The 21,842-nt window shown below is 57.8% G+C and overlaps 1 protein-coding gene across 1 annotated transcript in view; it reads right to left on the bottom strand.

Moving 5' to 3' along the window:
- Positions 1–21,842, bottom strand: part of LOC138301448 (uncharacterized) — a 115,970-nt gene that overhangs the window by 10,262 nt on the left and 83,866 nt on the right. The window contains exon 4 of the mRNA XM_069241948.1: positions 7,994–8,050. Within this exon, the coding sequence (XP_069098049.1) occupies positions 7,994–8,050 (57 nt within the window). The remainder of the gene's footprint in view (positions 1–7,993; positions 8,051–21,842) is intronic.

The following is a 21,842-nucleotide window of genomic DNA, read 5'->3' as shown; positions in this document are numbered from 1 at the left end:
TCACCAACCAGTGCCCTCTCTCACCATCACCAACCAGTGCCCTCTCTCTTCATCAACAACCAGAGCCCTCTCTCACCATCACCAACCAGTGCCCTCTCTCCTCATCAACAACCAGTGCCCTCTCTCACCATCACCAACCAGTGCCCTCTCTCACCATCACCAACCAGTGCCCTCTCTCTTCATCAACAACCAGAGCCCTCTCTCACCATCACCAACCAGTGCCCTCTCTCCTCATCAACAACCAGTGCCCTCTCTCACCATCACCAACCAGTGCCCTCTCTCACCATCACCAACCAGTGCCCTCTCTCTTCATCAACAACCAGAGCCCTCTCTCACCATCACCAACCAGTGCCCTCTCTCCTCACCAACAACCAGTGCCCTCTCTCACCATCACCAACCAGGGCCCTCTCTCACCATCACCAGCCAGTGCCCTCTCCCACCATCACCAACCAGTGCCCTCTCTCCCATCATCTACCGGGGCCCTGTCTCACCATCACCAACCAGTGCCCTCTCTCACCATCACCAGCCAGTGCCCTCTCTCACCATCACCAACCAGTGCCCTCTCCCCCATCATCTACCGGGGCCCTCTCCCACCATCATCTACCGGTGCCCTCTCACCCTTCATCTACCGGGGCCCTCTCCCACCATCATCTACCGGTGCCCTCTCTCCCATCATCTACCGGGCCCTCTCTCCCATCATCTACCGGGGCCCTCTCCCACCATCATCTACCGGGGCCCTCTCTCCCATCACCTACTGGGGCCCTCTCCCACCATCATCTACCAGGCCCTCTCCCACCATCATCTACCGGGCCCTCTCCCCATCATCTACTGGGGCTCTCTCTCCCATCATCTACCGGGGCCCTCTCTCCCATCATCTACCGGGGCCCTCTCCCACCATCATCTACCGGGCCCTCTCTCCCATCATCTACCAGTGCCTCTCCCCCATCCTCTACCGGGGCCCTCTCCCACCATCATCTACCGGTGCCCTCTCTCCCATCATCTACCGGGCCCTCTCTCCCATCATCTACCGGGGCCCTCTCCCACCATCATCTACCGGGGCCCTCTCTCCCATCACCTACTGGGGCCCTCTCCCACCATCATCTACCGGGCCCTCTCCCACCATCATCTACCGGGCCCTCTCTCCCATCATCTACTGGGGCTCTCTCTCCCATCATCTACCGGGGCCCTCTCCCACCATCATCTACCAGGCCCTCTCTCCCATCATCTACCGGGGCCCTCTCTCCCATCATCTACCGGGGCCCTCTCCCACCATCATCTACCAGTGCCCCCTCTCCCATCATCTACCGGTGCCCTCTCTCCCATCATCTACCGGGGCCCTCTCCCACCATCATCTACCGGGGCCCTGTCCCACCATGATCTACCTCTCCCATCATCACCTACCGGGCCCTCTCTCCCATCATCTACTGGGCCCTCTCTCCCATCATCTACCGGGGCCCTCTCTCCCATCATCTACCGGGGCCCTCTCCCACCATCATCTACCGGGCCCTCTCTCCCATCATATACCGGGGCCTCTCCCCCATCCTCTACCGGGGCCCTCTCCCACCATCATCTACCGGGCCCTCTCTCCCATCATCTACCGGGACCTCTCTCCCATCATCTACCAGGGCCCCCTCCCACCATCATCTACCGGGGCCTCTCTCCCATCATCTACCGGGGCCCTCTCTCCCATCATCTACCGGGGCCCTCTCTCACTATCACCAACCAGTGCCTTCTCTCCCATCATCTACCGGGGCCTCTCTCCCACCATCTACCTGGGCCCTCTCTCCCATCACCTACCGGGGCCCTCTCCCCCATCACCTACCAGGGACCTCCCCCACCATCATCTACCGGGGCCCTCTCCCACCATCATCTTCCAGGGCCCTCCCCCCCATCATCTACCGGGCCCTCTCCCACCATCATCTACCGGGCCCTCTCTCCCATTACCTACTGGGGACCTCCCCCACCATCATCTACCGGGGCCCTCTCTCCCATCATCTACCGGGGCCCTCTCTCCCATCATCTACCGGGCCCTCTCCCACCATCATCTACCGGTGCCCTCTCTCCCATCATCTACCGGGGCCCTCTCCCACCATCATTTACGGGGCCCTCTCCCACTATCATCTACCGGGCTCTCTCTCCCATCATCTACCGGGCCCTCTCTCCCATCATCTACCGGGGCCCTCTCCCACCATCATCTACCGGGGCCTCTCTCCCAACATCTACCGAGGCCCTCTCCCACCATCATCTACTGGGGCCCTCTCCCACCATCATCTACCGGGGCCTCTCTCCCATCATCTACCGGGGCCCTCTCCCACCATCACCAACCATAGCCCTCTCTCACCATCACCAACCATTGCCTTCTCCCCCATCATCTACCGGGGCCTCTCTCCCATCATCTACCGGGGCCCTCTCCCACCATCATCTACCGGGGCCCTCTCCCACCATCATCTACCGGGCCCTCTCTCCCATCATCTACCGGGCCCTCTCTCCCATCATCTACCGGGGCCCTCTCTCCCATCATCTACCGGGGCTCTCTCTCCCATCATCTACCAGGGCCCTCTCCCACCATCATCTACCGGGGCCCTCTCCCACCATCATCTACCGGTGCCCTCTCACCAATCATCTACCGGGGCCCTCTCCCACCATCATCTACCGGTGCCCTCTCTCCCATCATCTACCGGGCCCTCTCTCCCATCATCTACCGGGGCCCTCTCTCCCATCATCTACCGGGGCCCTCTCTCCCACCATCATCTACTGGGCCCTCTCTCCCATCATCTACCGGGGCCCTCTCCCACCATCATCTACCAGGCCCTCTCTCCCATCATCTACCGGGGCCCTCTCTCCCATCATCTACCGGGGCCTTCTCCCACCATCATCTACCGGTGCCCTCTCTCCCATCATCTACCGGGGCCCTCTCCCACCATCATCTACCGGGGCCCTCTCCCACCATCATCTACCGGTGCCCTCTCACCCATCATCTACCGGGGCCCTCTCCCACCATCATCTACCGGTGCCCTCTCCCCCATCATCTACCGGGCCCTCTCTCCCATCATCTACCGGGGCCCTCTCCCACCATCATCTACCGGGGCCCTCTCTCCCATCACCTACTGGGGCCCTCTCCCACCATCATCTACCGGGCCCTCTCCCACCATCATCTACCGGGCCCTCTCTCCCATCATCTACTGGGGCTCTCTCTCCCATCATCTACCGGGGCCCTCTCTCCCATCATCTACCGGGGCCCTCTCCCACCATCATCTACCGGGCCCTCTCTCCCATCATATACCAGTGCCTCTCCCCCATCCTCTACCGGGGCCCTCTCCCACCATCATCTACCGGTGCCCTCTCTCCCATCATCTACCGGGCCCTCTCTCCCATCATCTACCGGTGCCCTCTCCCACCATCATCTACCGGGGCCCTCTCTCCCATCCCCTACTGGGGCCCTCTCCCACCTCATCTACCGGGCCCTCTCCCACCATCATCTACCGGGCCCTCTCTCCCATCATCTACTGGGGCTCTCTCTCCCATCATCTACCGGGGCCCTCTCCCACCATCATCTACCAGGCCCTCTCTCCCATCATCTACCGTGGCCCTCTCTCCCATCATCTACCGGGGCCCTCTCCCACCATCATCTACCAGTGCCCTCTCTCCCATCATCTACCGGTGCCCTCTCTCCCATCATCTACCGGGGCCCTCTCCCACCATCATCTACCGGGGCCCTGTCCCACCATGATCTACCTCTCCCATCATCACCTACCGGGCCCTCTCTCCCATCATCTACTGGGCCCTCTCTCCCATCATCTACCGGGGCCCTCTCTCCCATCATCTACCGGGGCCCTCTCCCACCATCATCTACCGGGCCCTCTCTCCCATCATATACCGGTGCCCTCTCTCCCATCATCTACTGGGGCCCTCTCTCACAATCACCAACCAGTGCCTTCTCTCCCATCATCTACCGGGGCCTCTCTCCCACCATCTACCTGGGCCCTCTCTCCCATCACCTACCGTGGCCCTCTCTCCCATCATCTACCGGGGCCCTCTCCCACCATCATCTACTGGGGCCCTCCCCCACCATCATCTACCGGGGCCCTCTCCCACCACCATCTACCGGGGCCCTCCTCCACCATCATCTACCGGGCCCTCTCTCCCATCATCTATCGGGGCCCTCCCCCACCATCATCTACCGGGCCCTCTCTCCCATCATCTACCAGGCCCTCTCTCCCATCACCTACCGGGGCCCTCTACCACCATCATCTACCGGGGCCCTCTCCCACCATCATCTACCGGGCCCTCTCTCCCATCACCTACCGGGGACCTCTCCCACCATCATCTACCGGGCCCTCTCTCCCATCACCTACCAGGGCCCTCTCCCACCATCATCTACTGGGCCCTCTCTCCCATCATCTACCGGGGCCCTTTCCCACCATCATCTACCGGTGCCCTCTCTCCCATCATCTACCGGGGCCCTCTCCCACCATCATCTACCGGGGCCCTCTCCCACCATCATCTACCGGGCCCTCTCTCCCATCATCTACCGGGCCCTCTCTCACCATCATCTACCGGACCCTCTCTCCCATTACCTACCGGGGACCTCCCCCACCATCATCTACCGGGGCCCTCTCTCCCGTCATCTACCGGGGCCCTCTCTCCCATCATCTCCTGGGGCCCTCTCACACCATCATCTACCGGTGCCCTCTCTCCCATCATCTACCGGGGCCCTCTCTCACCATCATCTTCCGGGCTCTCTCTCTCATCATCTACCGGGCCCTCTCGCCCATCATCTACCGGGGCCCTCTCCCACCATCATCTACCGGGGCCTCTCTCCCATCATCTACCGGGGCCCTCTCCCACCATCATCTACCGGGGCCCTCTCCCACCATCATCTACCGGGGCCTCTCTCCCATCATCATCTACCGGGGCCCTCTCCCACCATCATCTACCAGGGCCCTCTCCAACCAAAATCTACCGGGGCCTCTCTCCCATCATCTACCGGGGCCCTCTCCCACCATCATCTACCGGGGCCCTCTCCCACCATCATCTACCGGGGCCTCTCTCTCATCATCTACCGGCGCCCTCTCCCACCATCACCAACCAGTGCCTTTTCTCACCATCACCAACCAGTGCCCTCTCCCCCATCATCTACCGGAGCCTCTCTCCCATCATCTACCGGGGCCCTCTCCCACCATCATCTACCGGGGCCCTCTCCCACCATCATCTACCGGGCCCTCTCTCCCATCATCTACCGGGGCCCTCTCTCCCATCATCTACCGGGGCTCTCTCTCCCATCATCTACCGGGGCCCTCTCCCACCATCATCTACCGGGGCCCTCTCCCACCATCATCTACCGGTGCCCTCTCACCCATCATCTACCGGGGCCCTCTCCCACCATCATCTGCCGGTGCCCTCTCTCCCATCATCTACTGGGCCCTCTCTCCCATCATCTACCGGGCCCTCTCCCACCATCATCTACCGGGGCCCTCTCTCCCATCACCTACCGGGGCCCTCTCCCACCATCATCTACCGGGCCCTCTCCCACCATCATCTACCAGGCCCTCTCTCCCATCATCTACCGGGGCCCCCTCTCCCATCATCTACCGGGGCCCTCTCCCACCATCATCTACCAGTGCCCTCTCTCCCATCATCTACCGGGGCCCTCTCCCACCATCATCTACCCGGGCCCTCTCCCACCGTGATCTACCTCTCCCACCATCATCTACCAGGCCCTCTCCCCCATCATCTACTGGGCCCTCTCTCCCATCACCTACCGGGGCCCTCTCTCCCATCATCTACCGGGCCCTCTCTCCCATCATCTACCGGGGCCTCACAATCACCAACCAGTGCCTTCTCTCCCATCATCTACCGGGGCCTCTCTCCCACCATCTACCTGGGCCCTCTCTCCCATCACCTACCGTGGCCCTCTCTCCCATCATCTACCGGGGCCCTCTCCCACCATCATCTACCAGTGCCCTCTCTCCCATCATCTACCGGTGCCCTCTCTCCCATCATCTACCGGGGCCCTCTCTCCCATTACCTACCGGGGACCTCCCCCACCATCATCTACCGGGGCCCTCTCTCCCATCATCTACCGGGGCCCTCTCTCCCATCATCTACCAGGGCCCTCTCCCACCATCATCTACCGGTGCCCTCTCTCCCATCATCTACCAGTGCCCTCTCTCCTCATCAACAACCAGTGCCCTCTCTCCTCATCAACAACCACTGCCCTATCTCACCAACACCAACCAGTGCCCTCTCTCACCGTCACCAACCAGTGCCCTCTCTGCCATCATCTACCAGTGCCATCTCTCACCATCACTAACCAGTGCCCTCTCTCACCATCACCAACCAGTGCCCTCTCTCCCATCATCTACCGAGGCCCTCTCTCACCATCACTAACCAGTGTCCCCTCTCCTCATCAACAACCCGTGCCCTCTCTCACCATCACCAACAAGTGCCCTCTTTCATCACTAACCAGTGCCCTCTCTTCCATCATCTACCAGTGCCACCTCTCACCATCACTAACCAGTGCCCTCTCTCCCATCATCAACCAGTGCCCACTGTCCTCATCAACAACCAGTGCCCTCTCTCACCATCACTAACCAGCGCCCTCTCTCCTCATCTACAACCAATGCCCTCTCTCACCATCACCAACCAGTGCCCTCTCTCATCACCAACCAGTGCCCTCTCTCACCACCACTAACCAGCGCCCTCTCTCATCACCAACCAGTGCCCTTTCTCCTCATCAACAACCAGTGCCCTCTCTCACCATCACCAACCAGTGCCCTCTCTCATCACTAACCAGTGCCCTCTCTCACCATCACCAACCAGTGCCCTCTCTCCCATCACCAACCAGTGCCCTCTCTCCTCACCAACAACCAGTGCCCTCTCTCACCATCACCAACCAGTGCCCTTTCTCACCATCACCAACCAGTGCCCTCTCTCGCCATCTTCTACTAGTGCCCTCTCGCCCATCACCAACCAGTGCCCTCTCTCACCATCACTAACCAGCGCCCTCTGTCCCATCATCCACTGGGGCCCTCTCTCCCCATCACTAACCAGCTCCCTATCTCCCATCGCCAACCAGTGCCCTCTCTCCCATCACCAATCAGTGCCCTCTCTCACCATTATCTGCAGGGGCCCTCTCTCACCATCACTAACCAGCGTCCTCTGACCCCTCATCCACCGGGCCCTCTCTCACCATCACTAACCAGCGCTCTCTCTCCCCATCACCAACCAGTGCCCTCTCTCACCATCACTCAGAGCCCTCTCCCCCATCACCAATCAGTGCCCTCTCTCACCATCACCAACTAGTGCCCTCTTCACATCCCAAATGACTGCTGAGTATACAGGACTTTGCCAGCTCCGAGCTGGGCCATCTGAGAGTGAGGGAATCAGACACTCCGAGGATGGGATGGTCAGTCTCGCTTCAGTTTAGAGGCGCTCAGCCTTGGCTGTGCTGTCTAGACATTCCCTAGCATGGGTGTGGCACGTCGCAGACTGACAGACTGACCCACAGGTACTTGTCAGTGTCCCGGCCCAGTTCAGGAGGAGGGCTCGATCTGTCCCGGATGGGAGAGGGCGATTCATGCCAGACCGGTGGGGTGGGGGTCAGGGGGGCTGGTGTTAGCATAGGGGCACGTGTGGAGAAGGTGAGAGACCGGACCTGCCTAGCACCGGACATTATGGAACACTCTACAAACATGCCAGCTACATACATGGGTGTAGCGGTTTAATAATGGGTACCCCATCTCACATGTATCCCAGCCCACTCATGCACACGCTACAATCAGGTGAACGAGGGGGCCCAATGATGACATACCAATAACCATGCCTCACTTCCGGGCTGCAGGAATTCCCGCCTAAATGCAAGTTTAGACCTTAGTAATTGTGAATAACATGCAGGAATCTTTGCTCCCCCACCAGTGCTCACATGTTGGCACAAGCGTCTAGAGGCACGTCCCTTCCCAGTGGGCGCTCTGGAAGACCACGAATGACTTACCTAGCGTGGTGAGGGTGGTTGGCCTGGAGCTGCTGGTGGTGACGTTCGTTGGAGTGACTATGGATAAAACGTAGAGTCATAAATGATAGCATCAGTACTTCTTGACTAACAACCCACCTCACCTATTCTCCCCACCCCACACCTGCTCCAACCACCCGCCTTACCTCATGCTGCACAACCCACACCTGCTCCAACCACCCACCTTACCTCATGCTGCCCACCCCACACCTGCTCCAACCACCCACCTTACCTCATGCTGCCCACCCCACACCTGCTCCAACCACCCACCTTACCTCATGCTGCCCACCCCACACCTGCTCCAACCACCACCTTACCTCATGCTGCCTACCCACACCTGCTATAACCACCACCTTACCTCCTGCTGCCCACCCCACACCTGCTATAACCACCACCTTACCTCCTGCTGCCCACCCCATACCTGCTCCAACCACCCACCTTACCTCATGCTGCCCACCCCATACCTGTTCCAACCACCCACCTTACCTCATGCTGCACAACCCACACCTGCTCCAACCACCACCTTACCTCATGCTGCCCACCCCACACCTCCTCCAACCACCACCTTACCTCATGCTGCACACCCCATACCTGCTCTAACCACCACCTTACCACATGCTGCCCACCCACACCTGCTCCAACCACCCACCTTACCTCAAGCTGCCCACCTCATACCTTCTGTAACCACCCACATTACCTCATGCTGCCCACCCCACACCTGCTATAACCACCACCTTACCTCCTGCTGCTCACCCCATACCTGCCCCAACCACCCACCTTACCTCATGCTGCCCACCCCATACCTGCTCCAACCACCCACCTTTACCACATGCTGCGCAACCCACACCTGCTCCAAACACCACCTTACCTCCTGCTGCCCACCCCACTCCTGCTATAACCACCACCTTACCTCCTGCTGCCCACCCCACACCTGCTATAAACACCACCTTACCTCCTGCTGCCCACCCCATACCTGTTATCACCACCACCTTACCTCATGCTGCACACCCCATACCTGCTCTAACCACCACCTTACCACATGCTGCCCACCCACACCTGCTCCAACCTCCCACCTTACCTCAAGCTGCCCACCTCATACCTGCTGAAACCACCCACATTACCTCCTGCTGCCCACCCCACACCTGCTATAACCACCACCTTACCTCCTGCTGCCCACCCCATACCTGTTATCACCACCACCTTACCTCATGCTGCACACCCCATACCTGCTCTAACCACCACCTTACCACATGCTGCCCACCCACACCTGCTCCAAACCACCCACCTTACCTCAAGCTGCCCACCTCATACCTGCTGTAACCACCCACATTACCTCATGCTGCCCACCCCACACCTGCTGTAACCACCACCTTACCTCATTCTGCCTACCTCACACCTGCTCTAACCACCACCTTACCACCCACTCCACACCTGCTATAACCACCACCTTACCTCCTGCTGCCCACCCCACACCTGCTATAACCACCACCTTACCTCCTGCTGCCCCCATACCTGCTATCACCACCACCTTACCATCCACTTCACGCCTGCTATAACCACCCACCTTACCTCAGGCTGCCCACCCATACCTGCTCTAACCACCACCTTACCTCCTGCTGCCCACCCCACACCTGCTATAACCACCACCTTACCTCCTGCTGCCCACCCCACACCTGCTATAACCACCACCTTACCTCCTGCTGCCCACCCCATACCTGCTATCACCACCACCTTACCTCATGCTGCACACCCCATACCTGCTATAACCACCACCTTACCTCATGCTGCCCACCCCACACATGCTCCAACCACCCACCTGACCTCATGCTGCGACCCCACACCTGCTCCAACCACCCACCTTACCCCAGGCTGCCCACCCCATACCTGCTCCAACCACCACCTTACCTCAAGCTGCCCACCCCACACCTGCTCCAACCACCACCTTACCTCCTGCTGCCCACCCACACCTGCTATAACCACACCTTACCCCAAGCTGCTCATTCCACACCTGCTGTAACCACCACCTTACCTCCTGCTGCCCACCCCACACCTGCTGTAACAACCACCTCACCTCATGCTGCCCACTCCACACCTGCTCTAACCACCACCTTACCACCCACTCCACACCTGCTATAACCACCCACCTTACCTCAGGCTGCCCACCCACACCTGCTCTAACCACCACCTTACCTCATGCTGCCCACCCATACCTGCTCTAATCACCCTTACCTCATGGTGCCTACCCCACACCTGCTCTAACCACCCTTACCTCATGCTGCCCACCCCACACCTGCTCTAACCACCCACCTTACCTTATGCTGCCCAAACCACACCTGCTATAACCACCCACATTACCTCATGCTGCCAACCCACATGTGCTCTAACCACCCACATTACCTCAAGTGGCCAACCCCACACCTGCTATAACCACACACATTACCTCCTGCTGCCCACCCCACACCTGCTCTAACCGCCACCTTACCTCATGCTGCCCACCCCACACCTGCTGTCACCACCACCTTACCTCAGGCTGCTCACGCACACCTGCTATACCCACCCACCTTACCTCATGCTGCTCACGCACACCTGCTATAACCACCCACATTACCTCAAGCTGCCCACCCCACACCTGCTCCAATCACCACCTTACCTTTTACTGCCCACCCCACACCTGCTGTAACCACCCACCTTACCTCATGCTGCCCACCCCACACCTGCTATAACCACCCACCTTACCTCATGCTGCCCACCCCATACCTGCTATCACCACCACCTTACCTCATGCTGCCCACCCCACACCTGCTATAGCCACCCACCTTACCTCATGCTGCCCACCCCACACCTGCTCCAACCACCTACCTTACCTCATGCTGCCCACCCCACACCTGCTCTAACCACCACCTTACCTCATGCTGCCCACCCCACACCTGCTATAGCCACCCACCTTACCTCATGCTGCCCACCCCACACCTGCTCCAACCACCTACCTTACCTCATGCTGCCCACCCCACACCTGCTATAGCCACCCACCTTACCTCATGCTGCCCACCCCACACCTGCTCCAACCACCTACCTTACCTTATGCTGCCCACCCCACACCTGCTATAGCCACCCACCTTACCTCATGCTGCCCACCACACACCTGCTCCAACCACCACCTTACCTCATGCTGTCCACCCCACACCTGCTCCAACCACCCACCTTACCTCAAGCTGCCCACCCCACATCTGCTCTAACCACCACCTTACCTCATGGTGCCCACCCCATACCTGCTCCAACCACCTACTTACCTCAAGCTGCCCACACCACACCTGCTCCAACCACCACCATACCTCATGCTGCCCACCCCACACCTGCTCTAACCACCCACCTTACCTCAAGCTGCCCACCCCACATCTGCTCCTACCACCCACCTTACCTCATGCTGCCCACACACATCTGCCCCAATCTCCCACCTTACCTCATGCTGCCCACCCCACACCCGCTCTAACCACCACCTTACCTCATGCTGCCCACCACACATCTGCTCCAACCACCCACCTTACCTCAGGCTGCCCACCCACACCTGCCCCAATCTTCCACCTTACTTCATGCTGCCCACCCCACACCTGCTCCAACCACCCATCTTACCTCAAGCTGCCCACCCCACATCTGCTCTAACCACCACCTTACCTCATGCTGCCCACCCCACACCTGCTCTAACCACCACCTTACCTCAGGCTGCCCACCCCACACCTGCTATAACCACCCATCTTACCTCATGCTGCTCATGCACACCTGCTCTAACCACCACCTTACCTCAGGCTGCCCACCCCACACCTGCTATAACCACCCACCTTACCTCATGCTGCCCACCCACACCTGCTCTAACCATAGGCCCTTTGCTCTAACAACTGATGCTACAGTAACTATACATACTGGTGCACTTGGCTTGTCTCATCCCCTCCCTGGCTATCTTAGTGTTGGCCCTGCTTCCTCGGTCTTCACCGGCTCCCTCAGTCTTGGTCTCCCTCCCTCAGATGTGCCCTTTTCCCTCACTCTACACCACATTTCCTCAGTGTGCACCCTGCTCCCTCAGTCTTAGCCTCCCTCACTCAGATTGTGCCTGCTCCCTCATTCTTGGTCTCCCTCCCTCGGTTAGTGTCAGTGCCCTCTTCCCTCACTCTACACAATCCCTCAGAGTGCACCCTGCTCCCTCAGTCTTGGTCTCCCTCCCTCAGCCTGTGCACTCTTCCCTCACTCTACACAACATTCTCTCAGTGTGCACCCTGCTCCCTCAGCCTCGGTCTCTCTCCCTCGGATACTGCTCTTGTCCCTTACTCTACACATTCCCTCAGTGTGCACTCTGCTCCATCCCTCAGTGTGTGCCCTCTTCCCTTACTCTATACATTCGCTCAGTGTGTACCCTGCTCGCTCAGTCTTGGCCTTCATCAGTTTGTGCCCTCTTCCCTCACTCTACACCACATTCCCTCATTGTGCACCCTGCTCGCTCAGTCTTGGCCTTCCTCAGATTGTGCCCTCTTACCTCACTCTACACCACATTCCCTCATTGTGCACCCTGCTCGCTCAGTCTTGGCCTTCCTCAGATTGTGCCCTCTTACCTCACTCTACACCACATTCCCTCAGTGTGCACCCTGCTCCCACAGTCTTGGTCTCACTATCTCAGTTTGTGCCCTCTTACCTCACACTACACCACATTCCCTCAGGGTGCATCATGCTCCCTCAGTCTTGATCGCCCTCCCTCTGTTTGTGCCCTCTCCCTTCACTCTACACATTCCCTCAGTGTGCGCTCTGCTCCCTCAGTCTTGGCCTCCCTCACTCAGTTTGTGCCCTCTTCCCTCACTGTACACAATCCATCAGTGTGCACCCTGCCCCCTCAGTCTTGGGGGCATATTTATACTCTGTTTGCGCCGAATTAGCGTCGTTTTTTTCGACGCAAATTCGACGCAAAACTAACTCCATATTTATACTTTGGCGTTAGACGCGTCTAGCGCCAAAGTTCATGGAGTTAGCGTCATTTTTTTGCGTGAACACCTTCCTTGCGTTAATGATATGCAAGGTAGGCGTTTCCGTCTTAAAAAATTACTCCGATGCATATGCGTCGTATTTATACTCCCGGGCAAAAATGACGCCCGGGAGTGGGCGGGTCTTAAAAACCCGCATTAGCGCCGGATTTTAACGCCTGGGTCAGGGCAGGCGTTAAGGGACCTGTGGGCTCAGAATGAGCCCAGAGGTGCCCTCCCCTGCCCCCAGGGACACCCCCTGCCACCCTTGCCCACCCCAGGAGGACACCCAAGGATGGAGGGACCCACCCCAGGGACATTAAGGTAAGTTCAGGTAAGTATTTTTTTAAAAAAAATGTTGTGGCATAGGGGGGCCTGATTTGTGCCCCCCTACATGCCACTATGCCCAATGACCATGCCCAGGGGACATATGTCCCCTGGGCATGCCCATTGGGCAAGGGGGCATGACTCCTGTCTTTGCTAAGACAGGAGTCCTGTCAATGGGGGTTGGGCGTCGTAAAAAAATGGCGCAAATCGGGTTGAGGCGATTTTTTTGCCTCAGCCTGACCTGCACCATTTCTGGACGCCCATACTCCATTTTCCCCCTACGCCGGCGCTGCCTGGTGTACGTCGTTTTTTTTCACGCACACCAGGCAGCGCCAGCGGCTAACGCCGGCTAACGTCATTGAATAAATACGGCGCCCGCATGGTGCTTCAGAATGGCGTTAGCCGGCGCTAATTTTTTTTACGCAAAACTGCGTTAGCGCAGTTTTGCGTCAAAAAGTATAAATATGGCCCTTGGTCTCCCTCACTCAGATTGTGCCCTCTTCCGTCACTCTACACCATATTCCCTCAGTGTGCGCTCTGCTCCCTCAGTGTTGGCCTCCCTCACTCAGATTGTGCCCTCTTCCCTCTCTGTACACAATCCCTCAGTGTGCACCCTGCTCCCTCAGTCTTGGTCTACCTCTCTTAGTTTGTGCCCTCTTCCCTCACTCTACACGATATTCCCTCAATGTGCACTCTGCTCCCTCAGTGTTGGCCTCCCTCACTCAGATTGTGCCCTTTACCCTCACTCTACACCACATTTCCTGAGTGTGCACCCTGCTCCCTCAGCCTCGGTCTCGCTCCCTCAGGCAGTGCTCTCGTCCCTTACTCTACACATTTCCTCAGTGTGCACTCTGCTCCCTCAGTCCTGGGCTTCCTCCTTCAGTTTGTGCCCTCTTCCCTCACTCTATACATTCTCTCGGTATGCACCCTGCTCCCTCAGTCTTGGTCTCCCTCACTCAGATTGTGCCCACTTCCCTCACCCTACATCACATTCCCTCATTGTGTGCTCTGTTCCCTCAGTCTTGGCCCCCCTCACTCAGTTTGTGCCCTCTTCCCTCACTGTACACAATCCCTCAGTGTGCACCCTGCTTCCTCAGTCTTGGTCTCCCTCACTCAGATGGTGCCCTCTTCCCTCACCCTACATCACATTCCCTCAGTGTGCGCTCTGCTCCCTAAGTGTTGGCCTCCCTCACTCAGTTTGTGCCCTCTTCCCTCACTGTACACAATCCCTCAGTGTGCACCCTGCTTCCTCAGTCTTGGTCTCCCTCACTCAGATGGTGCCCTCTTCCCTCACCCTACATCACATTCCCTCATTGTGCGCTCTGCTCCCTCAGTCTTGGCCCCTCTCACTCAGTTTGTGCCCTCTTCCCTCACTGTACACAATCCCTCAGTGTGCACCCTGCTTCCTCAGTCTTGGTCTCCCTCACTCAGATGGTGCCCTCTTCCCTCACCCTACATCACATTCCCTCAGTGTGCGCTCTGCTCCCTAAGTGCTGGCCTCCCTCACTCAGATTGTGCCCTCTTCCCTCACTGTACACAATCCCTCAGTGTGCGCTCTGCTCCCTCAGTGTTGGTCTCCCTCCCTTAGTTTGTGCCCTCTTCCCCCACTCTACACCACAATCCCTCAGTGTGCGCTCTGCTCCCTCAGTCCTGGTCTCCCTCCCTCAGTTTGTGCTCTCGTCCCTCACTCTACACCACATTCCCTCAGTGTGCGCTCTGCTCCCTCAATGTTGGTCTCCCTCACTCAAATGGTGCCCTCTTCCATCACCCTACATCACATTCCTTCAGTGTGCGCTCTGCTCCCTCAGTGTTGGCCTCCCTCACTCAGATTGTGCCCTCTTCCCTCACTGTACACAATCCTTAGTGTACACCCTGCTCCCTCAGTCTTGGTCTCCCTCACTCAGATTGTGCCCTCTTCCCTCACTCTACACCACATTCCCTCAGTGTGCGCTCTGCTCCCTCAGTGTTGGCCTCCCTCACTCAGATTGTGCCCTCTTCCCTCTCTGTACACAATCCCTCAGTGTGCACCCTGCTCCCTCAGTCTTGGTCTACCTCTCTTAGTTTGTGCCCTCTTCCCTCACTCTACACGATATTCCCTCAATGTGCACTCTGCTCCCTCAGTGTTGGCCTCCCTCACTCAGATTGTGCCCTTTACCCTCACTCTACACCACATTTCCTGAGTGTGCACCCTGCTCCCTCAGCCTCGGTCTCGCTCCCTCAGGCAGTGCTCTCGTCCCTTACTCTACACATTTCCTCAGTGTGCACTCTGCTCCCTCAGTCCTGGGCTTCCTCCTTCAGTTTGTGCCCTCTTCCCTCACTCTATACATTCTCTCGGTATGCACCCTGCTCCCTCAGTCTTGGTCTCCCTCACTCAGATTGTGCCCACTTCCCTCACCCTACATCACATTCCCTCATTGTGTGCTCTGTTCCCTCAGTCTTGGCCCCCCTCACTCAGTTTGTGCCCTCTTCCCTCACTGTACACAATCCCTCAGTGTGCACCCTGCTTCCTCAGTCTTGGTCTCCCTCACTCAGATGGTGCCCTCTTCCCTCACCCTACATCACATTCCCTCAGTGTGCGCTCTGCTCCCTAAGTGTTGGCCTCCCTCACTCAGTTTGTGCCCTCTTCCCTCACTGTACACAATCCCTCAGTGTGCACCCTGCTTCCTCAGTCTTGGTCTCCCTCACTCAGATGGTGCCCTCTTCCCTCACCCTACATCACATTCCCTCATTGTGCGCTCTGCTCCCTCAGTCTTGGCCCCTCTCACTCAGTTTGTGCCCTCTTCCCTCACTGTACACAATCCCTCAGTGTGCACCCTGCTTCCTCAGTCTTGGTCTCCCTCACTCAGATGGTGCCCTCTTCCCTCACCCTACATCACATTCCCTCAGTGTGCGCTCTGCTCCCTAAGTGCTGGCCTCCCTCACTCAGATTGTGCCCTCTTCCCTCACTGTACACAATCCCTCAGTGTGCGCTCTGCTCCCTCAGTGTTGGTCTCCCTCCCTTAGTTTGTGCCCTCTTCCCCCACTCTACACCACAATCCCTCAGTGTGCGCTCTGCTCCCTCAGTCCTGGTCTCCCTCCCTCAGTTTGTGCTCTCGTCCCTCACTCTACACCACATTCCCTCAGTGTGCGCTCTGCTCCCTCAATGTTGGTCTCCCTCACTCAAATGGTGCCCTCTTCCATCACCCTACATCACATTCCTTCAGTGTGCGCTCTGCTCCCTCAGTGTTGGCCTCCCTCACTCAGATTGTGCCCTCTTCCCTCACTGTACACAATCCTTAGTGTACACCCTGCTCCCTCAGTCTTGGTCTCCCTCACTCAGATTGTGCCCTCTTCCCTCACTCTACACCACATTCCCTCAGTGTGCGCTCTGCTCCCTCAGTCCTGGTCTCCCTCCCTCAGTTTGTGCCTTCTTCCCTCACTGTACACAATCCTTCAATGTGCACCCTGCTTCCTCAGTCTTGGTCTCCTTCCCTCAGCCTGTGCACTCTTCCCTCACTCTACACCACATTCTCTCAGTGTGCGCTCTGCTCCCTCAGTGTTGGACTCCCTCACTCAGATTGTGCCCTCTTCCCTCACTGTACACAATCCCTCAGTGTGCGCTCTGCTCCCTCAGTCTTGGCCCCCCTCACTCAGTTTGTGCCCTCTTCCCTCACTGTACACAAATCCCTCAGTGTGCACCCTGCTTCCTCAGTCTTGGTCTCCCTCACTCAGATTGTGCCCTCTTCCCTCACTCTACACCACATTCCCTCAGTGTGCGCTCTGCTCCGTCAGTCCTGGTCTCCCTCCCTCAGTTTGTGCCTTCTTCCCTCACTGTACACAATCCTTCAGTGTGCACCCTGCTTCCTCAGTCTTGGTCTCCTTCCCTCAGCCTGTGCACTCTTCCCTCACTCTACACCACATTCTCTCAGTGTGCGCTCTGCTCCCTAGGTGTTGGCCTCCCCCACTCAGATTGTGCCCTCTTCCCTCACTGTACACAATCCCTCAGTGTGCACCCTGCTCCCTCAGTCTTGGTCTCCCTCCCTTAGTTTGTGCCGTCTTACCTCACTCTACACCACATTCCCTCAGTGTGAACCCTGCTCCCTCAGCCTTGGTCTCTCTCCCTCAGATAGTGCTCTCGTCGCTTACTCTACACATTCCCTCGGTGTGCACTCTGCTCCCTCTGTCCTGGGTTCCCTCCCTCAGTTTGTGCCCTCTTACCCCACTCCATACATTCTCTCGGTGTGCACCCTGCTCCCTCAGTCTTGGTCTCCCTCACTCAGATTGTGCCCTCGTCCATCACCCTACATCACATTCCCTCAGAGTGCGCTCTGCTCCCTCAGTCTTGGCCTCCCTCACTCAGTTTGTGCCCTCTTCCCTCACTGTACACAATCCCTCAGTGTGCACCCTGCTCCCTCAGTCTTGGTCTCCCTCACTCAGATTGTGCCCTCTTCCCTCACTCTACACCACATTCCCTCAGTGTGCGCTCTGCTCCCTCAGTGTTGGTCTCCCTCCCTTAGTTTGTGCACTCTTCCCTCACTCTACACCACATTCTCTCAGTGTGCGCTCTGCTCCCTCAGTGTTGGACTCCCTCACTCAGATTGTGCCCTCTTCCCTCACTGTACACAATCCCTCAGTGTGCGCTCTGCTCCTCAGTCTTGACCCCCCTCACTCAGTTTGTGCCCTCTTCCCTCACTGTACACAAATCACTCAGTGTGCACCCTGCTTCCTCAGTCTTGGTCTCCCTCACTCAGATGGTGCTCTCTTCCCTCACCCTACATCACATTCCCTCACTGTGCGCTCTGCTCCCTAGGTGTTGGCCTCCCTCACTCAGATTGTGCCCTCTTCCCTCACTGTACACAATCCCTCAGTGTGCACCCTGCTCCCTCAGTCTTGGTCTCCCTCCCTTAGTTTGTGCCGTCTTCCCTCACTCTACACCACATTCCCTCAGTGTGAACCCTGCTCCCTCAGCCTCGTCTCTCTCCCTCAGATAGTGCTCTCGTCGCTTACTCTACACATTCCCTCGGTGTGCACTCTGCTCCCTCAGTCCTGGGTTCCCTCCCTCAGTTTGTGCCCTCTTACCCCACTCAATACATTCTTTCGGTGTGCACCCTGCTCCCTCACTCTTGGTCTCCCTCACTCAGATTGTGCCCTCTTCCATCACCCTACATCACATTCCCTCAGTGTGCGCTCTGCTCCCTCAGTCTTGGCCTTCCTCACTCAGTTTGTGCCCTCTTCCCTCACTGTACACAATCCCTCAGTGTGCACCCTGCTCCCTCACTCTTGGTCTCCCTCACTCAGATTGTGCCCTCTTCCATCACCCTACATCACATTCCCTCAGTGTGCGCTCTGCTCCCTCAGTGTTGGTCTCCCTCCCTTAGTTTGTGCCCTCTTCCCCCACTCTACACGCATTCCCTCAGTGTGCGCTCTGCTCCCTCAGTCCTGGTCTCCCTCCCTCAGTTTGTGCTCTCGCCCCTCACTCTACACCACTTTCCCTCAGTGTGCGCTCTGCTCCCTCAGTGTTGGCCTCCCTCACTCAGATTGTGCCCTCTTCCCTCACTGTACACAATCCCTCAGTGTACACCCTGCTCCCTCAGTCTTGGTCTCCCTCACTCAGATTGTGCCCTCTTCCCTCACTCTACACCACATTCCCTCAGTGTGCGCTCTGCTCCCTCAGTCCTGGTCTCCCTCACTCAGATTGTGCCCTCTTCCCTCACTGTACACAATCCCTCAGTGTGCGCTCTGCTCCCTCAGTCTTGGCCCCCCTCACTCAGTTTGTGCCCTCTTCCCTCACTGTACACAAATCCCTCAGTGTGCACCCTGCTTCCTCAGTCTTGGTCTCCCTCACTCAGATTGTGCCCTCTTCCCTCACTCTACACCACATTCCCTCAGTGTGCGCTCCACTCCCTCAGCGTTGGTCTCCCTCCCTTAGTTTGTGCCCTCTTCCCCCACTCTACACCACATTCCCTCAGTGTGCGCTCTGCTCCCTCAGTCCTGGTCTCCCTCCCTCAGTTTGTGCTCTCGCCCCTCACTCTACACCACTTTCCCTCAGTGTGCGCTCTGCTCCCTCAATGTTGGTCTCCCTCACTCAGATGGTGCCCTCTTCCCTCACCCTACATCACATTCCTTCAGTGTGCGCTCTGCTCCCTCAGTGTTGGCCTCCCTCATTCAGATTGTGCCCTCTTCCCTCACTGTACACAATCCCTCAGTGTACACCCTGCTCCCTCAGTCTTGGTCTCCCTCACTCAGATTGTGCCCTCTTCCCTCACTCTACACCACATTCCCTCAGTGTGCGCTCTGCTCCCTCAGTCCTGGTCTCCCTCCCTCAGTTTGTGCCTTCTTCCCTCACTGTACACAATCCTTCAGTGTGCACCCTGCTTCCTCAGTCTTGGTCTCCTTCCCTCAGCCTGTGCACTCTTCCCTCACTCTACACCACATTCTCTCAGTGTGCGCTCTGCTCCCTCAGTGTTGGACTCCCTCACTCAGATTGTGCCCTCTTTCCTCACTGTACACAATCCCTCAGTGTGCGCTCTGCTCCCTCAGTCTTGGCCCCCTCACTCAATTTGTGCCCTCTTCCCTCACTGTACACAAATCCCTCAGTGTGCACCCTGCTTCCTCAGTGTTGGTCTCCCTCACTCAGATTGTGCCCTCTTCCCTCACTCTACACCACATTCCCTCAGTGTGCGCTCTGATCCCTCAGTCCTGGTCTCCCTCCCTCAGTTTGTGCCTTCTTCCCTCACTGTACACAATCCTTCAGTGTGCACCCTGCTTCCTCAGTCTTGGTCTCCTTCCCTCAGCCTGTGCACTCTTCCCTCACTCTACACCACATTCTCTCAGTGTGCGCTCTGCTCCCTAGGTGTTGGCCTCCCTCACTCAGATTGTGCCCTCTTCCCTCACTGTACACAATCCCTTAGTGTGCACCCTGCTCCCTCAGTCTTGGTCTCCCTCCCTTAGTTTGTGCCGTCTTCCCTCACTCTACACCACATTCCCTCAGTGTGAACCCTGCTCCCTCAGCCTCGGTCTCTCTCCCTCAGCTAGTGCTCTTGTCGCTTACTCTACACATTCCCTCGGTGTGCACTCTGCTCCCTCAGTCCTGGGTTCCCTCCCTTAGTTTGTGTCCTCTTACCCCACTCCATACATTCTCTCGGTGTGCACCCTGCTCCCTCAGTCTTGGTCTCCCTCACTCAGATTGTGCCCTCTTCCATCACCCTATATCACATTCCCTCAGTGTGAGCTCTGCTCCCTCAGTCTTGGCCTCCCTCACTCAGTTTGTGCCCTCTTCCCTCACTGTACACAATCCCTCAGTGTGCACCCTGATCCCTCAATCTTGGTCTCCCTCACTCAGATTGTGCCCTCTTCCCTCACTCTACACCACATTCCCTCAGTGTGCGCTCTGCTCCCTCAGTGTTGGTCTCCCTCCCTTAGTTTGTGCACTCTTCCCTCACTCTACACCACATTCTCTCAGTGTGCGCTCTGCTCCCTCGGTGTTGGACTCCCTCACTCAGATTGTGCCCTCTTCCCTCACTGTACACAATCCCTCAGTGTGCGCTCTGCTCCATCAGTCTTGGCCCCTCTCACTCAGTTTGTGCCCTCTTCCCTCACTGTACACAAATCCCTCTGTGTGCACCCTGCTTCCTCAGTCTTGGTCTCCCTCACTCAGATGGTGCCCTCTTCCCTCACCCTACATCACATTCCCTCAGTGTGCGCTCTGCTCCCTAGGTGTTGGCCTCCCTCACTCAGATTGTGCCCTCTTCCCTCACTGTACACAATCCCTCAGTGTGCACCCTGCTCCCTCAGTCTTGGTCTCCCTCCCTTAGTTTGTGCCGTCTTCCCTCACTCTACACCACATTCCCTCAGTGTGAACCCTGCTCCCTCAGCCTCGGTCTCTCTCCCTCAGATAGTGCTCTCGTCGCTTACTCTACACATTCCCTCGGTGTGCACTCTGCTCCCTCAGTCCTGGGTTCCCTCCCTCAGTTTGTGCCCTCTTACCCCACTCCATACATTCTTTCGGTGTGCACCCTGATCCCTCACTCTTGGTCTCCCTCACTCAGATTGTGCCCTCTTCCCTCACTCTACACCACATTCCCTCAGTGTGCGCTCCGCTCCCTCAGTGTTGGTCTCCCTCCCTTAGTTTGTGCCCTCTTCCCCCACTCTACACCACATTCCCTCAGTGTGCGCTCTGCTCCCTCAGTCCTGGTCTCCCTCCCTCAGTTTGTGCTCTCGTCCCTCACTCTACACCACATTCCCTCAGTGTGCGCTCTGCTCCCTCAGTCCTGGTCTCCCTCCCTCAGTTTGTGCTCTCGTCCCTCACTCTACACCACATTCCCTCAGTGTGCGCTCTGCTCCCTCAATGTTGGTCTCCCTCACTCAGATGGTGCCCTCTTCCCTCACCCTGCATCACATTCCTTCAGTGTGCGCTCTGATCCCTCAGTGTTGGCCTCCCTCACTCAGATTGTGCCCTCTTCCCTCACTGTACACAATCCCTCAGTGTACACCCTGCTCCCTCAGTCTTGGTCTCCCTCACT

The sequence above is a fragment of the Pleurodeles waltl genome, chromosome 6, assembly GCF_031143425.1.
Source record: "Pleurodeles waltl isolate 20211129_DDA chromosome 6, aPleWal1.hap1.20221129, whole genome shotgun sequence".
NCBI lineage: Eukaryota > Metazoa > Chordata > Amphibia > Caudata > Salamandridae > Pleurodeles > Pleurodeles waltl.
This window is presented reverse-complemented; position numbering and strand designations above follow the sequence as displayed.